The sequence below is a fragment of the Dermacentor variabilis genome, chromosome 2, assembly GCF_050947875.1.
Source record: "Dermacentor variabilis isolate Ectoservices chromosome 2, ASM5094787v1, whole genome shotgun sequence".
NCBI classification, from domain to species: Eukaryota; Metazoa; Arthropoda; class Arachnida; order Ixodida; family Ixodidae; genus Dermacentor; species Dermacentor variabilis.
In genome coordinates, this window is record NC_134569.1 from 268,217,464 (window position 1) to 268,242,953 (window position 25,490).

The 25,490-nt window shown below is 47.7% G+C and overlaps 1 protein-coding gene across 1 annotated transcript in view; it reads right to left on the reverse strand.

Moving 5' to 3' along the window:
* Nucleotides 1-25,490, reverse strand: part of LOC142571267 (uncharacterized) — a 213,498-nt gene that overhangs the window by 47,597 nt on the left and 140,411 nt on the right. Inside the window, exon 3 of the mRNA XM_075679505.1 lies at nt 17,936-18,090. Within this exon, the coding sequence (XP_075535620.1) occupies nt 17,936-18,090 (155 nt within the window). The remainder of the gene's footprint in view (nt 1-17,935; nt 18,091-25,490) is intronic.

Genomic DNA, 25,490 nt, shown 5'->3' on the forward strand with positions numbered 1-25,490 from the left:
CTGGTGGTGGTCTCGTGCTGACGATGCCCTCTCGGTGAGCGCATATTTCCCCCCTAGTCTTTTAACAGATTCAATACATACAAGCATTTGTCTCGCAAACCAGATTTATTTTTAGGGAATTTTCCACGTCTCAATAATTTCTCTCGTCGTATTCGAGTGCTGACTGCCGTGTTATAGTTTCTTAACGAAGCTTCCCCTCAAGTCTAAATATTGTAAGGCAGTTTGTCGTGTGGGTATCATGGCCACGCATGCTTATATCGCCTTCCGTTTCTCTACCACGGTTGTGCTTTAAAACCACGGCGCTGCAAGTCTGCTTCAGAGACTTTCCTTTCCTTCCCTCTTCTCCGCCTTTAAACTGGCTCTCTTAACTACTACACGCACAGAAAAGCAACAGCGCGCGCTTTAGATCCTATAGATTAGGTGAATATTTACAATTATTATTAGGATTATAATTATATTCGACTGCTGATTGCCGTGTTATAGTTTGTTAACGAAGCTTCCCCTCAAGTCTAAATATTTTAAGGCAGTTTGTCGTGTGCGTATCATGGCCACGCATGCTTATATCGCCTTTCCGTTTCTCTACCACGGCTGCGCTTTAAAACCACGGCGTTGCAAGTTTGCTTCAAAGACTTTCCTTTCCTTCCCTCTTCTCCGTCCTTAAACTGGCTCTCTTAACTACTACACGAACAGACAAATCAACAGCGCGCGCTTTAGATCCTATAGATGAGATGAATATTTACTATTATTATTAGGGTTATAATTATATTCGAGTGCTGATTGCCGTGTTATTGTTTGATAACGAAGCTTCCCCTCAAGTCTAAATATTGTAAGGCAGTTTGTCGTGTGCGTATCATGGACACGCATGCTTATACCGCCTTGCGTTTCCCTACCACGGTTGCGCTTTAAAACCACGGCGCTGCAATATTGCTTTCCTCTCATTCCTTCTTCTCCGCCCTTAAACTGGCTCTCTTAACTACTGCACGCAGAGTCAAAGCAACAGCGCGCGCATGCGATCCCATAGATGAGATAAATACATATATATATAGAAAAGTACCAGTCATAGCTCTCGTAGTATAGCCTTCTGAGCAGTTTCCTTATTTTCTTTTTTTTTCTCTGAAAGAAGTCCTATTAGGGTTCTTATAATTACACGAAGGTATTTCGCCCTCGCCAGCAGCAGTACTTGAGATAGCTATTCCGCCGGCTAGCTTCCCACGCTATGCGTGCCGCCCTCGCACATGTTTAAGCTTTTTCCTAGACGCTAGAGCTACACAATGTCCGCGCAACCTTGAGCGATCGGAAAGCCCGTTTTCCACTCTTGGCTGGCGGAGAGGGGAGACTTCGTTCCGGCCGCGAGGCTCTCTACATCTTAGTAAGGTGCCTGGTGGTGGTCTCGTTCTGACGATGCCCTCTCATTGAGCGCGTATTTCCCCCCTCATCTTTTCAGAGATTCAATACATACAAGCATTTGTCTCGCAAACCAGATTTATTTTTAGGGAATTTTCCACGTCTCAATAATTTCTCTCGTCGTATTCGAGTGCTGACTGCCGTGTTATAGTTTCTTAACGAAGCTTCCCCTCAAGTCTAAATATTGTAAGGCAGTTTGTCGTGTGGGTATCATGGACACGCATGCTTATATCGCCTTCCGTTTCTGTACCACGGTTGCGCTTGAAAACCACGGCGCTGCAAGTCTGCTTCAGAGACTTTCCTTTCCTTCCCTCTTCTCCGCCCTTAAACTGGCTCTCTTAACTATTACACGCATAGACAAAGCAACAGCGCGCGCTTAAATCCTATAGATGAGATGAATATTTACAATTATTATTAGGGTTATAATTATATTCGAGTGCTGACTGCCGTGTTATAGTTTGTTAACGAAGCTTGCCCTCAAGTCTAAATATTGTAAGGCAGTTTGTCGCGTGCGTATCATGGACACGCATGCTTATACCGCCTTCCGTTTCCCTACCACGGTTGCGCTTTAAAACCACGGCGCTGCATTATTGCTTTCCTCTCCTTCCTTCTTCTCCGCCCTTAACTGGCTCTCTTAACTACTACAGGATGAGACAAAGCAACAGCGCGCGCATGCGATCGCATAGATGAGATGAATACATATATATAGAAAAGTATCAGTCATAGCTCTCGTAGTATAGCCTTCTGGGCCGTTTCCTTTTTTTCATTTTTTTCTTTGAAAGAAGTCCTATTAGGTTTATTATAATTACACGAAGGTATTTCGCCCTCGCCAGCAGCAGTACTTGAGATAGCTATTCCGGCGGCTAGCTTCCCACGCTATGCGTACCGCCCTCGCACATGTTTAAGCTTTTTCCTAGACGCTACGGCTATACAATGTCCGCGCAACCTTGAGCGATCGGAAAGAGCGTTTTCCACTCTTGGCCGGCGGAGAGGGGAGACTTCGTTCCGGCCGCGAGGCTCTCTACATCTCAGTAAGGTGCCTCGTGGTGGTCTCGTGCTGACGATGCCCTCTCGGTGAGCGCATATTTCCCCCCTCATCTTTTAAGAGATTCAATACATACAAGCATTTGTCTCGCAAACCAGATTTACTTCAAGGGAATTTTCCACGTCTCAATAATTTCTCTCGTCGTATTCGAGTCCTGATTGCCGTGTTATAGTTTGTTAACGAAGCTTCCCCTCAAGTCTAAATATATTAAGGCAGTTTGTCGTGTGCGTATCATGGCCACGCATGCTTATATCGCCTTTCCGTTTCTCTACCACGGCTGCGCTTTAAAACCACGGCGTTGCAAGTTTGCTTCAAAGACTTTCCTTTCCTTCCCTCTTCTCCGTCCTTAAACTGGCTCTCTTAACTACTACACGAACAGACAAATCAACAGCGCGCGCTTTAGATCCTATAGATGAGATGAATATTTACAATTATTATTAGGGTTATAATTATATTCGAGTGCTGATTGCCGTGTTATTGTTTGATAACGAAGCTTCCCCTCAAGTCTAAATATTGTAAGGCAGTTTGTCGTGTGCGTATCATGGACACGCATGCTTATACCGCCTTGCGTTTCCCTACCACGGTTGCGCTTTAAAACCACGGAGCTGCAATATTGCTTTCCTCTCATTCCTTCTTCTCCGCCCTTAAACTGGCTCTCTTAACTACTACACGCAGAGTCAAAGCAACAGCGCGCGCATGCGATCCCATAGATGAGATAAATACATATATATAGAAAAGTACCAGTCATAGCTCTCGTAGTATAGCCTTCTGAGCCGTTTCCTTTTTTTCTTTTTTTTTCTCTGAAAGAAGTCCTATTAGGGTTCTTATAATTACACGAAGGTATTTCGCCCTCGCCAGCAGCAGTACTTGAGATAGCTATTCCGGCTGCTAGCTTCCCACGCTATGCGTGCCGCCCTCGCACCTGTTTAAGCTTTTTCCTAGACGCTAGAGCTATACAATGTCCGCGCAACCTTGAGCGATCGGAAAGCCCGTTTTCCACTCTTGGCTGGCGGAGAGGGGAGACTTCGTTCCGGCCGCGAGGCTCTCTACATCTCAGTAAGGTGCCTGGTGGTGGTCTCGTTCTGACGATGCCCTCTCGTTGAGCGCGTATTTCCCCCCTCATCTTTTCAGAGATTCAATACATACAAGCATTTGTCTCGCAAACCAGATTTATTTTTAGGAAATTTTCCACGTCTCAATAATTTCTCTCGTCGTATTCGAGTGCTGATTGCCGTGTTATAGTTTGTTAACGAAGCTTCCCCCCAAGTCTAAATATTTCAAGGCAGTTTTCCTAGTCTCTAAAGGCGCTCAAGTCCGCTCTTCTCCTCGGGCGGCAATTTCTCCAAGAAAGTATACCTTCCAACCACTTGACTGTCGCGGAGAAAAATCGACTGTCGCGGACAACGTCAGTCCCTTTCCACATAAGTATGAGGCTCGGAGCAGGAGCTATGGCGCTTGAAAGTAACCGTTGGCTTGACGAACCAACCGACTGAGCTACCTTTCCGGGCAACATTGAAGGATCACGAGTTCAAATCACATGTTATGTTCCTTTCCCCCCCCCCTTTTTTTCTTTCTTTTTAATGTATTTTCCTTCATTTTATCACTGTACGGAAACCCTCCTAAATAATTATGTATCCTCAATTATGTGTGGCCACACATGTGCAGGTCATAAATACCAGGTTCTCTAGCCGAGTGCCATCCATGCGGTATAACCGAGCTCAGATTGGTCCACCTTGACTGATCAAATAGGGCACCACTGCAGGTTAAATGAGGCCTACAACTCCTGCGGGACCCGCCGTGGTTGCTCAGTGGTTATGGTGTTAGACTGCTGAGCACGAGGTCGCGGGATCGGACCCCGGCCACGGCGGCCGCATTTCGATGGGGGCGAAATGTGAAAACACCCGTGTACTTAGAATTAGGCGCACGTTAAAGAACCCCAAGTGGTCGAAATTTTCGGAATCCTCCACTACGGCGTGCATAATCAGAAAGTGGTTTTGTCACGCAAAACCCCATAATTCAATTTTTAATTTAACTCCTGCGTGGACGGTAGAGTATCCGTCTCCAGTGCAAGAGGACCGTGATTCAAATCGCGGTGCCGCGCAATTCTCCACCGGAAAATACAAAAAAAAAACCGTGTGTTGAGAAAATTGCACAAACAGGCCTGGAGTGCGGCCTGATCCCGCTGACCAGAACCGGTAACGCACTCTCTCACCAGAGCAGGATTGGCCACACTGGTACCTGGAGTGCGGCCTGATCCCGGTGACCAGAACCTGTAACGCACTCTCTCACCAGAGCAGGATTGGCCACCCTGGTGCAGTACTTGGCCACAACCACCTATATGAATACAACAATCAAACCCCGGCCCTCAGTCCCCAGCAACCGCGAAGCAACTGACCACGGCGGCGGTCAGATCTGTGACGCTGCAGAAGGTGCTAAGAATACCTGGCTCCGGACAGGCCGCCATTGGAATCTGAACCTGGCAACGTTTAACGTTAGAACGCTATCTAGTGAGGCGAGTCTAGCAGTGTTAGTGGAAGAATTAAAGGGTAGTAAATGGGATATAATAGGGCTCAGTGAGGTTAGGAGGACAAAAGAAGCATATTGTCACGTGGTAGTGATGGTGAAGAAAGAAGCAATACGGTGAAACACAAAACTAGCTTTTAATGGGCGAACCTGTGCCCACAAAAACAGGCTACACTTATAGCACAAGGATAGCGGCGAACACGGTCGGCGATCGTCGGAAATCTCATCAGAGGGTCAAGCGCGTCGGCTTTTATAGAGCAGTCGTCGAATGTTCCAGACTAATCGTTCGGACCCGCGTGCCTTCCACAATGTTCTACACCATTCGCGTTACGCGATGGAATCAGATAACACAAGGTTCGGCGACAACAGACAGCCGGGTAGAAGCATCGATAACTTTCCAGAAACGTCGGATACATGCAGGCGCGTCCCTCGCTGTGCGGTTACATTTGTTAAGCGGCGAAACGTGGTCGCCCGATAAAGATAAGTACACGTGTCAATACCCCCCTCTTAAAAAGCATCGACCCGATGCTACAAATATAAGAGAGCGAAACACAAAAAGACACTTCTTAAACATAAGTAACAACAAAAAGAAATAAAGTCCAAAGGTCAGTTACGCGAAGCCACAAAGTTCATTAACGCTGGTAGTAGGGCTTGAGTCGCACAACGTGGACTATTTTAGGTCGTGAGCGCCGCCGCTGTGATAGCGAAATACCGTCTGGCACGACCTCATAGTCCAGTGCGCCAATACGTCGGATGATCTTGTACGGTCCGAAATAGCGACGCAAAAGCTTCTCGGTCAGTCCTCGTCGGCATATAGGGGTCCAAACCCAAACACGGTCACCGGGCTGGCACACCACGAAGCGTCGTCGCAGGTTGTAGTGTCGGCTGTCGGTCTTCTGCTGGTTCTTAATTCGCAGGCGGGCGAGCTGTCGGGCTTCTTCGGCGCACTGGAGGTAGGTACGGACGTCAAGGTTCTCCTCGTCAGTGACGTGAAGCAGCATGGCGTCGAGCGTCGTCGTCGGGTTCCTGCCGTAGACCAGCTTGAACGGCGTGATCTGTGTTGTTTCTTGTACCGCCGTGTTATAAGCGAATGTTACGTACGCCAGGACGGCAGCCCAGGTCTTGTGTTCGACGTCGACGTACATCGCTAGCATGTCGGCGAGGGTCTTATTCAGCCGCTCCGTAAGACCATTCGTCTGCGGGTGGTAAGCCGTTGTCCTCCTGTGCCTTGTCTGACTGTATTTCAGAATGGCTTGGGTGAGCTCCGCTGTAAAGGCCGTTCCTCGGTCGGTGATGAGGACTTCTGGGGCGCCATGTCGCAACAGGATGTTTTCGACAAAGAATTTCGCCGCTTCGGCTGCGCTACCTTTCGGCAGTGCTTTTGTTTCAGCGAAGCGGGTAAGGTAGTCCGTCGCCACGACGATCCACTTATTTCCGGTTATTGACGTCGGAAAGGGTCCCAGCAAGTCCATCCCGATCTGCTGGAATGGTCGGCAAGGAGGCTCGATTGGCTGTAGTAATCAGGCTGGCCTTGTCGGCGGTGTCTTGCGTCGCTGACAGTCTCGGCATGTTCTGACATAACGGGTGACGTCGGCGGTCAGGCGCGGCCAATAATACTTTTCTTGTATCCTCCATAGTGTCCGGGAAAATCCGAGGTGTCCAGCGGTCGGATCGTCGTGTAGGGCGTGCAATACTTCTGGACGAAGTCCTGACGGGACAACAAGAAGGTAATTGGCGCGGACTGGTGAGAAGTTCTTCTTCACGAGTAGGCTGTCTTGAAGCGTGAAGGAAGATAATCCGCGCTTAAATGCCCTGGGGACAACGTCGGTGTGCCCTTCCAAATAATCGACGAGGCCTTTAAGTTACGGGTCCGCTCGTTGTTGTTCGGCGAAGTCTTCCGCGCTCATTATACCAAGGAAGGCGTCGTCATCCTCGTCAACTTGCGGCGGTGGGTCATTGGGGGCGCGTGGTAGGCAATCGGCGTCTGAGTGTTTTCGTCCGGACTTGTATGTTACAGTGATATCGTATTCTTCTAGTCTGAGGCTCCACCATGCCAGCCGTCCTGAGGGATCCTTTAATTTCGCTAGCCAACACAAGGCGTGATGATCGCTGACGACTTTGAATGGCCTGCCATATAGGTAAGGGCGAAATTTCGCTGTAGCCCAAACGATGGCGAGGCATTCCTTTTCGGTTGTACAATAATTGCCTTCCGCTTTTGACAAGGACCGGCTAGCGTAAGCTATCACGTGTTCATGTCCATTTTTTCTCTGGACCAGGACGGCGCCGAGGCCTAGGCTACTGGCGTCAGTGTGGATTTCGGTATCGGCGTGCTCGTCGAAGTGCGCAAGTACGGGCAGCGACTGCATGCGTCGTTTGAGTTCTTGAAATGCGTCGGCCTGCGGCGTTTCCCACTTGAACTCGACGTCACATTTAGTTAGCTGCGTCAGCGGCTCAGCGATGCGTGAAAAGTTCTTGCCAAATCGCCTGTAGTAGGCACACATGCCAAGAAATCTACGCACTGCCTTCTTGTCTATGGGCTGTGGGAACTTTGCTATGGCAGCTGTCATCTGCGGGTCGGGGTGGACTCCAGATTTGCTGATGACGTGGCCTAAAAATAGAAGCTCCTCGTAAGCGAAGCGGCACTTTTCCGGCTTCAGAGTAAGTCCTGATGACCTGATGGCCTCTAGTACTGTTGCCAGCCGCCTAAGGTGAACGTCGAAATTTCTGGCGGAGACGACGACGTCATCCAAGTATACGAGACAGGTCTGCCACTTCAATCCTGCTAAAACCATGTCCATCACGCGCTGAAACGTTGCAGGCGCCGAGCACAGTCCGAATGGCATAACCTTGAACTCGTAGAGGCCGTCTGGGGTGATGAAGGCGGTCTTTTCGAGATCTCTTTCGTCGACTTCTATTTGCCATTAGCCAGACTTGAGGTCCATGGACGAGAAGTATTTAGCGTTGCAGAGCTGATCCAATGCGTCGTCTATCCGTGGGAGGGGGTATACGTCCTTCTTCGTGATCTTGTTCAGACGACGATAATCGACGCAGAAACGTAGGGTTCCGTCCTTTTTCTTTACCAGAACAACAGGGGATGACCACGGGCTTTTCGACGGCTGGATGATGTAGTCGCGCAGCATTTCGTCGACTTGTTCTCTTATAAGTTCACGTTCTCGCGCCGAAACTCGGTAAGGGCTCTGACGGAGTGGTCGAGCGCATTCCTCGGTGATTATGCGATGCTTGGTGACTGGTGTTTGTCGAATCCTCGATGACGTCGAAAAGCAGCCTTTCTATCGTCGGAGCAGACTTCTGAGCTGCTGTTGCTTAATCATAGGGAGATTTGGATTAATGTCGTAGTCTGGTTCGGGAACCATGGTCGTCGGGGTAGATGCGGCGGAATCCGAGAGGACAAACGCATTACTTGTTTCCAGAATTTCCTCGATGTACGCGATCGTCGTGCCCTTGTTGATGTGCTTGAACTCCTGGCTGAAGTTTGTCAGCAACACTTCAGTTTTCCCTCCATGCAGTCGAGCGATCCCTCTTGCGACGCAAATTTCACGGCCTAGCAGTAGACGTTGGTCGCCTTCGATGACGCCTTCTACGTCAGCGGGTATTTCGGTGCTGACCGAAATAACAATGCTGCAGCGAGGCGGGATGCTCACTTGATCTTCGAGCGCACTCAAGGCGTGGTGACTACGAGGGCTCTCCGGCGGCATTGCTTTATCTTCCGACAGCGTTACTGACTTCAACTTCAGGTTGATGATTGCGCCGTGTTGGTCCAGGAAGTCCATACCGAGAATGACGTTTCGTGATCACTGTTGGAGGATAACGAAGGTGGCAGGGTAAGTCCGGTCATGAATGGTTATTCTTGCCGTGCAGATCCCAGTCGGCGTGATGAGATGTCCTCCAGCGGTGCGAATCTGAGGGCCTTCCCATGCGGTCTTAACTTTCTTCAACTGGGCGGCGATGTGTCCACTCATTACGTAGTAATCGGCCCCTGTGTCGACTAAGGTAGTGACTGCGTGGCCGTCGAGAAGCACGTCGAGGTCGGTCGTTCTTTGTCTGGCATTGCAGTTAGGTCTTTGCGTTGGATCACGGCTGCGTCGTGTTGAACGGAAGTTGGAACGTCGCGTCGTCAAGTCGTCTTTCGTCGGTGTAGTTTTGGCTTCCAGACTTCGTAGGGACGGCGGCGTGTCGTTATGTCGTCGAGATGGTCTCTTCGTCGTCTTCGTCGGCGGCGGAGGATCTTCGTCAGTTAGACGAACAGCAACCGCACCTCCATCAGTTGCTGCTTTTAGTTTTCCGGGTATGGGCTCGCAGAGCGGCCCCGGGCTGGGCCAGTGTATGGACGGCGCTGCGGCGACAGGTAGCGGCCTGGTGACGGCGAACGGGACGGTCGTCGAGAGTTCCACTGAGCGGCGGCTAGGTAATCGGCAATGTCACGTGGGCGCTCCCCAAGCTGTGGACGCGGCGCGTTGACGGCGAACCCTCTCAGTCCCATGTCGCGGTATGGGCATCGGCGGTACACATGGCCGGCTTCTCCGCAGTGATAGCAGAGCGGGCGGTGGTCGGGGGCACGCCAAATGTCCGTCTTCCTCGCATAGGTGCGCTGGGCGACGGGTGGGCGCGCTGGCGGCGGCGGCGGCGGACGACGAAATTGCGGTGTTGCAGGACCTTGGCGCGGTTGCGCAGGGGGGCCTTGACGGCGGGCGACGGCGGCGGCGTAGGTCATTGCTTCCGTCTGCGGTGTTTCTGGTTGCACCTCAGGAACTTCAAGGGATCGGTGCACCTCTTCTTTCACGATGTCGGCGATAGAGGCCACTTGAGGCTGCGACGAAGGCAAGACCTTGCGCAGTTCTTCGCGCACAATGGCCCTGATGGTCTCGCGCAGATCATCCGTGGCCAGTGATTGAATTCCTGCGTAGTGGGTAGAGCTTGAGCGGCGGTTGAATTGCCGGTTCCGCATTTCGAGTGTCTTCTCAATGCCGGTGGCTTCGCGAAGGAACTCTGCTACGGTCGTCGGTGGGCTTCGTACCATTGCGCCGAAAAGTTCTTCCTTCACACCACGCATGAGTAGGCGTACTTTCTTTTCCTCGGCCATATCCGGGTCGGCGTGGCGGAACAGAGGGCTCATTTCTTCCGTAAAGATGGCAACGTTCTCATTTGGTAGCTGCACTCGGGCTTCCAGCATAGCTTCGGCCCTTTCCTTGCGCACGGCACTTGTAAAGGTGCGCAGGAAGGCGCTACGGAACAGGTCCCACGTTGTCAAGGTCGAATCCCTGTTCTCAAACCAAGTTAGGGCGGCGTCTTCTAAGGCGAAGTAGACATGCCGCAGCTTGTCGTCGGGGTCCCAGTTGTTGAATTTCGCGATCCGTTCGTAGGTTTCCAGCCATGATTCCGGGTCTTCGAATGTTGAACCACGGAACGTTGGAGGCTCCCTGGGCTGCTGCAGCACGATGGGGGACGCTGGGGCTGCCATTGGGGTTTCCGTGGCCACAATCTTCTTGGTCTTCTCAGGTAGAAGTCCGTGCTCCGGGGGCACCTGTTGAAGACGGCGGCTTGCTCGATGTTCCGGGGCGGCGCTGGTGTTGTCTTTGCGGTCTGGGCTTGGATTACGGCTTGTCGGGGGCGTCCGGTACATGGACGTAAAGCACCTCCACCAGATGCCACGTGGTAGTGACGGTGAAGAAAGAAGCAATACGGTGAAAAACAAAACTAGCTTTTATTGGGCGAACCTGTGCCCAAAAAAACAGGCTACACTTATAGCACAACGATAGCGGCGAACACGGTCGGCGGTCATCGGAAATCTCATCAGCGAGTCAAGCGCGTCGGCTTTTATAGAGCAGTCGTCGAATGTTCCAGACTAATCGTTCGGACCCGCGTGCCTTCCACAATGTTCTACACCATTCGCGTTACGCGATGGAATCAGATAACACAAGGTTCGGCGACAACAGACAGCCGGGTAGAAGCATCGATAACCTTCCAGAAACGTCGGATACATGCAGGCGCGTCCCTCGCTGTGCGATTACATTTGTTAAGCGGCGAAACGTGGTCGCCCGATAAAGATGAGTACACGTGTCAATATACAGTGCTAAAAAGCGGGCATGTACTGTGTTACCGGGGCTTAGCGGAGAGACGAGAAGTAGGAGTCGGATTCCTGATTAATAAGGAAATAGCTGGTAACATACAGGAATTCTATAGCATTAACGAGAGGGTGTCAGGTCTGGTTGTGAAACTCAATAAGAGGTACAAATTGAAGGTGGTACAAGTCTATGCCCCTACATGCAGTCATGATGACCAGGAAGTCGAAAGCTTTTATGAAGACGTGGAATCGGCGATGGGTAAAGTCAAAACAAGATACACTATACTGATGGGTGACTTCAATGCCAGGGTAGGCAAGAAGCAGGCTGGAGACAAGTCAGTGGGGGAATATGGCAGAGGCTCTAGGAATAGCAGAGCAGAATTCTTAGTAGAGTTCGCAGAACAGAATAATATGCGGATAATGAACACCTTTTCCCGCAAGTGGGTAAGTCGAAAGTGGACGTGGAGGAGCCCGAATGGTGAGACTAGAAATGAAATCGACTTCATACTCTGCGCGAATCCTGGCATCATACAAGATGTAGACGTGCTCGGCAAGGTACGCTGCAGTGACCATAGGATGGTAAGAACTCGAATTAGCCTAGACTTGAGGAGGGAACGGAAGAAACTGGTACACAAGAAGCCAATCAATGAGTTAGCGGTAAGAGGGAAACTAGAGGAATTCCGGATCAAGCTACAGAACAGATATTCGGCTTTAACTCAGGAAGAGGACCTTAGCGTTGAAGCAATGAACGACTATCTCATGGGCATCATTAAGGAGTGCGCAATAGAAGTCGGTGGTAACGCCGTTAGACAGAAAACCAGTAAGCTATCGCAGGAGACGAATGATCTGATCAAGAAACGACAATGTATGAAAGCCTCTAACCCTACAGCTAGAATAGAACTGGCAGAACTTTCTGAGTTAATCAACAAGCGTAAGACAGCGGACATCAGGAACTATAATATGGATAGAATTGAACAGGCTCTCAGGAACGGAGGAAGCCTAAAAACAGTGAAGAAGAAACTAGGAATAGGCAAGAATCAGATGTGTGCGTTAAGAGACAAAGCCGGCAATATCGTTACTAATATGGATGAGATAGTTCAAGTGGCTGAGGAGTTCTGTAGAGATTTGTACAGTACCAGTGGCACCCACGACGATAGTGGAAGAGAGAATAGCCTAGACGAATTCGAAATCCCACAGGTAACGCCAGAAGAAGTAAAGAAAGCCTTAGGAGCTATGCAAAGGGGGAATGCAGCTGGGGAGGATCAGGTAACAGCAGATTTGTTGGAGGATGGTGGTCAGATTGTTCTAGAGAAACTGGCCACCCTGTATACGCAATGCCTCATAACCTCGAGCGTACCGGAATCTTGGAAAAACGCTAACATAATCCTAATCCATAAGAAAGGGGACGCCAAGGACTTGAAAAATTATAGACCGATCAGCTTATTGTCCATTGCCTACAAAGTATTTACTAAGGTAATCGCAAATAGAATCAGGAACACCTTAGACTTCTGTCAAACAAAGGACCAGGCAGGATTCCGTAAAGGCTACTCAACAACAGACCATATACACACTATCAATCAAGTGATAGAGAAATGTGCAGAATATAACCAACCCTTATATATAGCTTTCATTGATTACGAGAAAGCGTTTGATTCAGTCGAAACCTCAGCAGTCATGGAAGCATTACGGAATCAGGGTGTAGATGAGCCATATGTAAAGATATTGGAAGATATCTATAGCGGCTCCACAGCCACCGTATTCCTCAACAAAGAAAGCAACAAAATCCCTATAAAGAAAGGCGTCAGACAGGGAGATACGATATCTCCAATGCTATTCACAGCATGTTTACAGGAGGTATTCAGAGGCCTGGAGTGGGAAGAATTGGGGATAAAAGTTGATGGAGAATACCTTAGCAACTTGCGATTCGCTGATGATATTGCCTTGCTTAGTAACTCAGGAGACCAATTGCAATGCATGCTCACTGACCTGGAGAGGCAAAGCAGAAGGGTGGGTCTGAAAATTAATCTGCAGAAAACTAAAGTATTGTTTAACAGTCTCGGAAGAGAACAGCAGTTTACGATAGGTAGCGAACCACTGGAAATGGTAAGGGAATACATCTACTTAGGGCAGGTAGTGACCACGGATCCGGATCACGAGACTGAAATAACCAGAAGAATAAGAATGGGCTGGGGTGCGTTTGGCAGGCATTCTCAAATCATGAACAGCAGGTTGCCACTATCCCTCAAAAGGAAAGTGTATAACAGCTGTGTGTTACCAGTACTCACATATGGGGCAGAAACCTGGAGGCTTACGAAAAGCGTTCTGCTGAAATTGAGGACGACGCAACGAGCTATGGAAAGAAGAATGATGGGTGTGACGTTAAGGGATAAGAAAAGAGCAGATTGGGTGAGGCAACAAACGCGGGTAAACGACATCTTTGTTGAAATCAAGAAAAAGAAATGGGCATGGGCCGGACGTGTAATGAGGAGGGAAGATAACCGATGGTCACTAAGGGTTACGGACTGTATTCCAAGGGAAGGGATGCGTAACAGGGGGCGGCAGAAAGTTAGGTGGGTGGATGACATTAAGACGTTTGCAGGGACAACATGGCCACAATTAGTACATGAGCGGGGTAGTTGGAGAAGTATGGGAGAGGCCTTTGCCCTGCAGTGGGCGTAACTAGGCTGATGATGATGGTGCCATGTATCTGCCTTTTGAAAGTTGTCATCGGAAATTACAAATAAAGTTCAGCGTACCAGAAGTTACAGTTTGAGTGATATTGTGAAGAAATATTAGGAAGAATTCGGAAGCAATATTCTTGTAACTTGTTTGAGCAGTAACTAGTGCGTGTAATGCAGTCTTGTACAAAGGGTCGGGGGCCAGAGACCGCATTTTCTTAAGTTTTGACTGATTGCGCGGATGATCTCGTGGTGTTCTCACAAGAATGCCCGGATGTCCTCGTTTCCTCCTCGTCTTGAGTGACCGGATAATGACTCTGGCTTTTGGCTGAAGGTCTCTTGAAGGTCGCGGATAATGGGAGCTAAAAGCATTGCATGCTTAAAAGGTCCCGTGGTCGCAGAGACACACCACGCCGATTCCTGCTGCCCGGCGTACTGATGGACCTGCCTTGGAGCTCTCGGTTCCTGACCTCTCCTGTCGTTCTGGTTTTTTCTTTCTTCGTTTTTCCTTTGGTTCTTTTCTCTTCTTGCCTTCCTCTTCCTCCATCTATTTCCTTATTCCGGTCTTTCTTTTTGTTCTCTGCTATAATAAAGCTTGCACGGAATCTTGAGATGACACATGCCGTGCCAATGCAGACTTTTCCTTCTGCACTAATAACTGATCCCTGTTCTTGATATTTATTCTTTTCATGTCAGCTTACCTGGGTTCGTTTCTTTCATTTTGTAATTGGCTTTATCAAAATGCATTTAGGGTTTTGCGCCCCTCTTCAGTTACTTTAGCTTAAACATGTCATACCTTGGTGATGCGGGTTTCCCTAGTCTTTATTTATGTTTCTTTTTTTACGTTTAGGGGCTCCAAAATATGCCGGTCTTTATGTGCAGCGCGGCCAGTCAGTCAGTGCGGCGAGTTCTGTCGCGCGCCTCTCCGAACCTCGATGTCTCAGCCAGTAGCAGCGCGCGGCTCCTTTATGCCTCCGCGCAAGTACGCGAACGAGGCCGAGGAATGCGATGAGAAAAATGATACAAGGCAAAGTGAAAACAATAACATTACGTTTCGTAAAGCCAGTCGTCATCGGGAAGACATTGCCATTATGCTTCGCGTTATCCACGTAGCGATACGTAAGTGCACTTTACTTATTTATTAAAACAGTACTTGCTGTTCAAATGATGAGGTTACGAAGCCTTTGAAGCCACAAGCACCAAGAGGGTTGCAATGTGGGCTTGTTGGTAATGCGTCTTCAAGGTGTGCATGGTAGAGCCTTTAAATAACAGGACAAAAATTTGTGTACGCCCTGTGTGTGTTCTTTTGTTCCACCTTTTAATCGCGCTACCGTACACCTCTTAAACAAGCACCAAGTTTAGGCAACATGTGTACTAAGCGTGACATCGTAAAATATCGTTTGGTTCGGGCGCCCACAAGTAGGTGGAGGTAAGCGTTCAGAACTTTGTAATCATGAAACTTAGAGCACTTTGGGGCCCAAATAAATAGACATGGTGAGTGGAATCTGGAAAGGAGTAATGGTGCCAGTGCTAACGTTCGTAAATGTCATTCCGTGGTTAAAATTGTATATCTTGTCGGCGTTCGAACTTAACCAGAGATACATAGGCCAGTTGGCTTTGGGTGCCCACGGCAAAACCACAGATGAGGTAGTTCAGGGTAAGATGGGTTGGACCTCATTTGAAGTTAGAGAAGCGCAGAGCAAAATTAGTTCTGAAGAAAGACTCAGACCATGGATCAAAATAAATGGGTGACTAACGAGTACGAATATTTGTACTTGGATAGCCTGGACACAGAATCGAGGAAGAGGTCAAGAAAATTGGCAACCAAGTATAGGGTAAATGAAAGTGTAAATAGACAACCAGGACTCATTCCAAGGAAGGTGAGAGGACCAGAGAGAGTGAATTCGATGCAAAGAATGGAAAAAGAAACCCATGGAGATTCACATGAATGAGACGGAAGAAATTAGAAAGAAAAATGTGTACGATAACACAAAGGGTAGTGCCTTGCTATTTGAGATTCGAGCAGGTTGCCTAAGGATAAAACATATAGAGGAGTAAATATTCCCATAAATATTAGGCACGTGTATTCTGCAGCGAAAATCGGGCACATAATAATGAAATGCGAAAGAATTCCCCCAGTGAGGCCCGTAAGTAAAGTACACCTTCCATAAACACTTGGATTTTAAACGAACGGAATAATCAAAGAGTCGGCAGTCGAGTTAAGCAAGAAATGTTTAGATTATTGGTAGAAAAAAAAGGAAATAAATCAATACGACGGGATCCACCACAGGCACAGTTAGCGGTACGAAGTAGCTGGAGAAGTTTTGAGTAAGAGAAAAAAGATTAAAGAGAAGTTTACAAAAATACTAGAATATGAAGCATGTAAAGCATATCTTTGAGAACGACCTTTCCCATTACATCGACGTAGGTAATCACATTGACACCATTTTCATTGACTTTAGCAAAGCTTTCGACCCTGTATTACACTCTAAATTGCTTTCGAAACTCCGTAATATTCTAAATAACCCTCTAGTGTCTTGGATTTCCTGCTGCCTTTTTTTGCGTTCCCGATTCGTATGCTATGATCCTGCGGATTCGTCTGTAGTCAACGTCACCTCACGGGTCCCACAGGGATCTATATTTAGCCCTCTACTATTCTTATTCTTTATTAAAGACCTTCATGTCCATGTTACTTCAAAAATACGGCTCTATGCAGATGATTGTGCTGTGTACAGCCAAGGTGACACACTCGCTGATCATCAGCGTCTTAAAGATGCCTTTGTTTTATTTTGTGACTGGTGTGTTAACTGGAAAATGAGCATGAATTTTGATAAAACTGTTATAATGTCTTTTACTAACAGACACATGCCCGTATGTTTCGATTATATATGCAACGGTGCACACTAAAACGAGTTTTTCAGTACAAGTGTTTAGCGTCATTTTACACCCACCTTGTCTCGGTCCAAACATATTTATTTATTTATTTATTTATTTATTTATTTATTTATTTATTTATTTATTTAAAATACCTTACAGGCCCATTTAGGGCATTGAGTAAGGGGGGACACATATATACACATATAGATTACATTTGTAGTAAAGCGTTAAAACAATTTGGTTACATCCGCCGGACTTTGTCTGCTGCTCCGAGGGACACTAAATTAGTAGTATACAAAACACTAATTCGCCCAATTTTAGAATATGCTTCCTGCGTATGGAACCCATATAAATAATGTGAAATTAATTGTATTGAAGCGGTCCAGAGGAAGGCTATTCGTTTTGTTTGCCGTCGCTTCGTTCGAGACTTTTCACCGTCAGCTGCACTTGCGAAATTAAACCTCCAGTTTCTTTCTAGACGGCAGCACATCGAATATCTGAAGATTTTCAATTCTTATAGCACCCTCTTTGTCACCTATCAGATCCCTCCCTTTTAACGGCTGCTTGGGCGACTTCAAGTAGAGCTTATCATGCCTCTAATACCAGACAACTCCATCCACGCACTAACACTTTCAAATACAGTTTTTCCCCCGCATGATTGAACAGTAGATGTTGTTACCTGCCGAAGTTCGTTCGTTACCCACTTCTCAATTTTTCTCTCAATTTCTTCTCAATTGATGTTTAGTTCGTTTACATTTTTCTATTTCTATGTTCCTGTTTGTGCATATAATAATTTGTTTAGTCGCATGTACACCCACTCCAGTCATAGCCCCAACAGGCTGCAGAATGTATAAATAAATAACATTAAAAATACCTCAGTAACCTCATACCTGAATAACTCAAGCAGGCTAGGTGACTACTTGCCATCGCCCGACATTGAACGAGACGCCCATTATGCATAGTCGACATCAATTGTCTATTCACAGAAATTCACCTATTCATGCCTGTAGATGGCGCTAAGGTCTTCTGGGACATGAAAAGATATCAGTATACGCAGTATACGCAGTATTCGCTGTATTTTTGGCAGTATACGTGGACGCAGGTACAACGTGCGCCCCTGAGAGGAATAACTATCTGCTTCGCTGAAATGAACATTGCGCTTGGTTTCTGTGGCAATAGAGGATAATCCTGCCTCCTAGGCGCATAGGAAAAACGATACACATGCACAATTCCAGGTGAAAGTCAAAAAGCAACAATGAGACTTCCTCTCAAAGTGCGTTATGGACTGCACTGATGTAACCACGTTTTCTTTAGAAATTCCCTCACTCGGCTTGACGCCGACCCATGCGCAGCGCCATCTGTCGTCCCAGCTGACAGACTTCCATGCGGTGGCAGTAGACGCGCCTGGTCTGCTCCAGTGCTCTCTGGCGCGCGTCGTTGCTGATCCTTGTGATCATCGCGGTGACGCCCATGAGCCCAACCTGTGACGGAAAATCCACAAAAGAAAAAAGAAGAGGCAGTTTCGCCCAAAAGAAGAAGCATTAATTGTGATAGCAAATGAGTCGACAGATATACGAAGTAAGGATAGTAGGTTTATTGGCCGAATAAACTTGGAAATATGCGTTTACTAACAGAATTAACAAGCAGGATGTAAGCGCGCACACGCAAACACGAACGCGTCACACTCGATGACTGCGGACACTTGCTGCCAAAGCGCCGGTGTGTGCGAGCGCCGGAGCAGAAGCGAGCGCAGTGACCTTCGTGACGTCACTATCATAATAAAAAGGGAATTAAAAAGTTAAAACACGTAACCGGTATATTAGTGCTATAATAGATTATTGGTAGCGTTAAAAAATCTGGTTATGTCGCCGTCGCCGCTACAAAGTCGTACAAAAAAGAAGAACATAAATATGTTAACACATCTATTCGTTATAGTAGTGTAATTATAGATGATAGGTAGCAGTTAAAATAACCTGGTTATGCCACCGTCCTGCTGAAATGCCGTAACAAAACAAGAAAATAAACATATTAACCCATCACATCGTTATATTAGTGTAATATTAGATTATTTGTAGTAGTTAAAACCTGGTTATGTCGCCATTGCTGCTACAATGTCGCAACAAAATAGCAAAATAAAGAGGTTACACATTTAATCGTTATAGGAGCATAATAAAAGATGATTGGTAGCGTTAAAAAACCTGGTAATGTCGCCGTCGCCGCTATATGGTCTTAATAAAACAAGAAAATGAAGGAGTTATACATCTAATTGTTATATTAGTGTAATATTAGATTATTTGTAGCAGTTAAAAACCAGGCTATGTCGCCGTCGCCGCTATAAGGTCTTACAGAAAGAAGAAAATACAGATGTTAACATACCTAATCATTATAGTAGTGTAATTATATATGATTGGTAGCGGTTAAAAAACCTGGTTATGTCACCGTCGCCGCTACAAGATCGTACAACACGAAAATAAAGATGTTAACACATCTAATCATTGTAGTACTGCAATTATAGATGATTTGTTGTAGTTAAAAACCTGTGTATGTCGGCGTCACCACTACAAGGTCGTAACAAAACAAGAAAGTAAAGATGTTAACACACCTACTTGTTATATTAGTGTAATATTAGATTATTGGTAGCAGTTGAAAAGCCTTGTTATGTGGCCGTCGCTGTACAAGGTCGTGACAAAACAGCAAGAAATGAACATGTTAGCACATCTAATCGTTATATTAGTGTAATATTAGAATAATGGCAGCAGTTTAAAAACCTGGTAATGTCGCCGTCCCCGTTACATGGCCGTAACAAAAAAAGATAAAGAAGTTACAGATCTAATCGTTATATTATTGTATTATGAGATTATTGGTAGCAGTTAAAAAACCTACTAATGTCGCCGTCGCCATTACATGGCCGACACAGAACAAGCAAAATAAAGATGTTAACACATCTACTCGTTATATTAGTGTAATAAAAGGTTATTGGTAACGTTGAAAAACCAGGTAATGTCGCAATCGCCGCTACATGGCCGTAACAAAACAAGAAATAAAAGACGTTCACACATCTAATCGTCACACTAGTGTAATAATAGATGATTGGTAGAGTTGAAAAACCTGGTAATGCCACAATCGCCGCTACATGGACGTAAAAAAACAAGAAAATAAAGAAGCTACACATCTACATTCTAAAGAATAGAGAGGGTATCGCAGGAGTGAAGCGGCCGATTTACTCTTCAAAGCGTTGTTTTACTATTGCAAAATTTCGAGTGGAGTGAAATGCATTGTTCACTCCGTCACCAAGGAGCGAGTGCAATGTGCTTTTCACTCTGCCCTTCTGAGAGAGAGTAGAATGCACGTTCTACTGTTCCGGCAATGTAGAACAAAACGTAGCGTAAGCTTCTGCTTCAACTTGAAGCCCGACAAACTGTACGAGGCTGGCCCCGAACATGGCGATACATCATTCACGCACGCTGATGCAAATAACACACCGTTTTGCTTCTGAGAGAACAGGCAGCCACAGCTCAAAGGAAAGCGGAGCGAGCGCTCTACTTTTTCACTCGGTGTTGCTCCACCGCGCGCGCGCTCAACATCGCGGAACAGCACAGGACCGGAGAAAGGTGATCCGTCCAGCGAGCAGCAACGAAGGCCATCCAAGGGAGACCCTGTGTTAGCCATCTCGCGTCGCCGCGAAAATACCGCAGTTGTTCGTCATTCCTTGGATATAACAACAAATCCTCCACGGTACGTGAATTCTAACTCGGGCACACATTCTGCTATATGATATTGTCACGTAGTAGTGACGGTGAAGAAGGATGCAAAACTGTGATTATAGAAACTAGCGTTTTATTGCGCGGACATGTGCCCAAAAAGCAGGCTACACTCAAAAGAACAACGATAGCGGCGAACACACTCGGCGGTCGTCGAAAATATGATCCGCGGGTCAAGCGCGTAGGGTTTTATACATCAGTCGTTCAATGTTCCAGAGTAAGCGCTGAACCCGCCTCCCTTCCACAAAGTTCTACATTATTCGCGTCGCATAAACACGCGATCGGATTACACAAGGTTCGGTCACAGACAGCGGATGGAAGCTTCGATAACTTTCCAGAAACTTCCGATACATGCAGGCGCGTCCTGCGCTGTGCAATAACATTTGTTAGGAGCTGAAACGTGTCGCCTGATAAAGGCAAACAAGTACACGCTCCAAGCGAAAGTAGTAAAGCAAAATACCCGTAGCAAAGACAACAACAAAATAAGTAAGTTCGTGAGCGTCCGTAAAATGGTTTAAGATGCACCCCGTGGACCAATTCAGTTCGTGCGCGGCGCCCCTGTCAACGCAAAATGCCGTCTGGCACGACCTCATAGTTCTGTGCGCCAATACGTCGAATGACCTTGCAGGGTCCGAAATAGCGTCGCAATACTATCGTATTCAATATCGGCGTATCGGGGTCCAAACCCAAACACGGTTGCCGGACTGTTACTCGACGACGCATCGTCGGAGGTTGTAGTGTCGGCTGTCGGTACGCTGCTGCTTCTTAATCCGTAGGCGGGCGAGCTGTCGGGCTTCTTCGGCGAGCTGGAGAGAGGTAGCGACGTGAACATTCTCTTTGTCAGTGGCGTGCGACAGTATGGCGTCGAGCGTCGTCGTCGGGTTACAGCCGTAAACCAGTTTAACGGAGTGAACTGTGTTGTTTCTTGCACCGTCGTGTTGTAAGTGAATGTTACGTACGGCAGGACGGCATCCCAGGTCTTGAGTTCGACGTCGACGTACATTGCTAGCATGTCGGCGAGGGCCTTATTCAGGCGCTACGTAAGACCATTCGTCTGTAGGTGGTAGCCAGGTGCCCTCCTGTGCCTCATCTGCGTGTACTGCAGGATGGCTTGGGCGAGCTACGCTGTAAAGGTCGTTCATTTCTCGGTGATGAGGACATCTGGGGCGCCATGTCGCAGCAAGATTTTCTCGACAAAAAATTTCGCCACTTCGGCTACGCTATACCTTTCGGCGGAGCTTTCTTTTCAGCGAAGCAGGTGAGGTAGTCCGTCCCCACGTCGAACCACTTATTTCCGGTTGTTGACGCCGGAAAGGGTCCCAACAAGCCCATCACGATCTGCTGAAACGGTCGGCAAGGAGGCTCGATTGGCTGTAGTAATCCCGCTAGCCTTATTGGTGGTCTCTTGCGTCACTGACAGTCTCGGCATGTTCTTACATAGCGGGCGACGTCGGCGGTCAGGCGCGGCCAATAATTCGTTTCCTGTATCCTCGATAATGTCCGGCACAATCCGAGGTGTCCAGCGTTCGGATCGGCATGTAGGGCGTGTAGTACTACTGGACGCAGCCCTTAGGGAACAACAAGAAAGTAGTTGGCGCGGACTGCTGAGAAGATCTTCTTTACGAGTAGGTTGTTTTGAAGCGAGAAGGAAAACAATCCTCGGCTAAATGCCCTAGGGACAACGTCGATGTGCCCTTCCTAATACTCGACGAGGTTTTTCCAGCTCCGAGTATGCTCGTTGCTGTTCAGCGAAGTATTCCACGCTTAATATGCCGAGGAAGGCATCGCCATCCTCATCATCTTGTGGCGGCGAGTCATTGTGGGCGCGTGATAGGCAATCGGCATCAGAGTGTTTTCGTCCGGACTTGGAGGTTACAGTGATATCATATTCTTGCAGTGTTAGGCTCAATCGCGCCAGCCATCCTAAAGGGAGCATTAAATTCGCTAGCCAACACAAGGCGTGATGGTCGCTGACGACTTTGAATGGCCTGCCGTATAGGTAAGGGCGAAATTTAGCATTAGCCCAAACGATGGCGAGGCATTTCTTCTCGGTTGTAGAATAGTTGCCTTCCGCTTTTCACAGCGACCGGCTAGCGTACGCTACCACCTGTTCGACTCCGTTTCTCCTCTGGACCAGAACGGCACCGAGGCCTAGGCTACTGGCGTCAGTGTGGATTTCGGTATCGGCGTCCTCATCGAAGTGCGCAAGTACTTGGGGCGAATGCATGTGTCGTTTGAGTTGTTCAAATGGGTCGGCCTGTGGCGTTTCCCACATGAAGTCGACATCAAATTTAGTTAGATGTGTCAGCGGCTCAGCAATGCGTGAAATGCGTGAAATGTCCTTGTCAAAGCGCCTGTAGTAGGCACACATGCCAAGGAATCGACGCACTGCCTTCTTGTCGACGCGCTATTGGGACTTTGCGAGGGCAGCGGTCTTCTGCGGGTCGGCACTGACTCCATACTTGCTGATAACGTGGCCTAGGAACAGAAGCTCATCTTAGGCGAAGCGGAACTTCTCTGGCTTCAGAGTGAGCCCTGCTAACTTGATGGCCTCTAGTAGTGTCGCAAGACGTCTAAGGTGATCGTCGAAATTTCCGGCGAAGACGACGATGTCATCCAAGTAAACAAGACAGGTCTGCCACTTCAATCCTGCTAACACCATGTCCATGACGCGCTGGAACGTTGCAGGCGCCAAGCACAGTCCGAATGGCATGACCTTGAACTCGTAGAGGCCGTCTGGCGGGATGAAAGCGGTCTTTTTGCGATCTGTCTCTTCGCCTTCTATTTCCCAGTAGCCAGAGTTGAGATCCATTGACGAGAAGTAATTTGGGTTGCAGAGGCGATCTAAAGCGTCATCTATCCGTGGATGGGGGTATACGTCCTTCTTCGTGATCTTGTGAAGTCGACGATAATCGATGCAGAAACGTAGAGTTCCGTCCTTTTTCTTCACCGAGACTACACGAGATGCCCACGGGCTTTTCGACAACTGGATGACGTCGTCGCGCAGTATTTCAGCGACTTGTTCTCTTATTCCTTCACGTTTTCACGTCCAAACTCGGTAAGGGGCCTGGCGGAGGGGTCGAGCACACTCTTCGGTTATTATGCGATGCTTTGCGACTGGTGTCCGTCGAATCCTCGATGACGTCGAAAAGCAGCCTTTGTATCGTCCGAGCACACTTCTGAGCTGTTGCTCCTCAATCAAGGGGAGACTTGGATTTATGTAGAAGTGTGGTTCGGGAACTATGAACTAAATACTGAAAGATATCTATAGCGGCTCCACAGCCACCGTAGCCCTTCATAAAGCAAGCAACAAAATCCCAATAAAGAAAGGCGTCAGGCAGGGAGATACGATATCTCCAATGCTATTCACAGCGTGTTCACAGGAGGTATCCACAGACCTTTATTGGGAAGAATTGGGGATAAAAGTTAATGGAGAATACCTCAGTAACTTGCGATTCGCTGATGATATTGCCGTGCTTAGTAACTCAGGGGACCCATTGCAATGCATGCTCACTGACCTGGAGAGGCAAAGCAGAAGAGTGGGACTAAAAATTAATCTGCAGAAAACTAAAGTAATGCTTAACAGTCTTGGAAGAGAACAGGAATTTACAATAGGCAGTGAGGCACTGGAAGTCGTAAGGGAATACATGTACTTAGGGCAGGTAGTGACGGCGGATGCGGATCATGAGAAGGAAATAATCAGAAGAATAAGAATGGGCTGGGGTGCGTTTGGCAGGCATTCTCAGATCATGAACAGCAGGTTGCCATTATCCCTCAAGAGAAAAGTATATAATAGCTGTGTCTTACCAGTAATCACCTACGGGGCAGAAACCTGGAGGCTTACGAAAAGGGTTCCACTCAAATTGAGGACGACGCAACGAGCTATGGAAAGAAGAATGGTAGGTGTAACGTTAAGGGATAAGAGCAGATTGGGTGAGCGAACAAACGCGAGTTAATGACATCTTAGTTGAAATCAAGAAAAAGAAATGGGCATGGGCAGGACATGTAATGACGAGTGAAGATAACCGATGGTCATTAAGGGTTACGGACTGGATCCCAAGGGAAGGGAAGCGTAGCAGGGGGCAGCAGAAAGTTAGGTGGGCCGATGAGATTACGAAGTTTGCAGGCATGGCATGACCACAATTAGTACATGACCGGGGTTGTTGGAGAAGTATGGGAGAGGCCTTTGCCCTGCAGTGGGCGTAACCAGGATGATGATGGTGATGATGATGCTGATGACGATGATACACATTCATTAGTCCCAACTTTGGACAGAACCCTACGTGCCATTGCTACTTCTAAGAGCGCTAGAAACGCGCCGATATGCTGCTGAACTTCACAGTGCACAGTATTAAGCTCCACCTCACTCTGTTTGTCGCGCTGTTAGTACCAATAATATTAAACATCTATTTTGCATTTTACTTCGTGGAATTCTGGCAGACCATGTGATGTCACTAGTGCTCCGTTATGTTAACAGCACTACGCGATAATTATCGCAAAGGTCACGATAAAAGTAAATCACATGAAGTCACGGATAGCGCACTAGCGCTGAACACGATTGAAAAGATGCGCTGCCCCATTTCAAGGACGTGTGAACAGTTGTGAGCGAACACAACCTTAAGCATTATATTACTTACGTAAGTCGTAGCCAAGAACACGTACCATACCTCCACCTTCAACGCCCGTCAAGTAATGGTGCATGTGCGATGTGATGACGCTGCCGAAAAGGGCAAACACGGCGACGCTGCTGCACAGCGCCGGTTCGCAATTGCATTGCCGAGGCGCTACGCCACTTGAGTATATCGATTGTCAGCCCCACTGAATTCTTCAGAAATACGGGTCTCAGACCACCAGAGGTCACCGAGACCAAAAGCCGACCTGTAACACCACTACTACTGCAGGACTTTTCGCCAACAAATACTGAACCCACTGTGGAGAAATCATACGGATCATACGACCTGCTGTCGGCGTGGGCCAGCCGGAGATTCAATGCGCCAGATGATGATGATGATGATGATGATGATGATGATGATGATGATTGTCGGGGTAGATGCGGCAGAATCCGAGAGGACAAACGCATTACCGGCTTCCACAATTTCCTCGTTGTATGCGATCGTAGT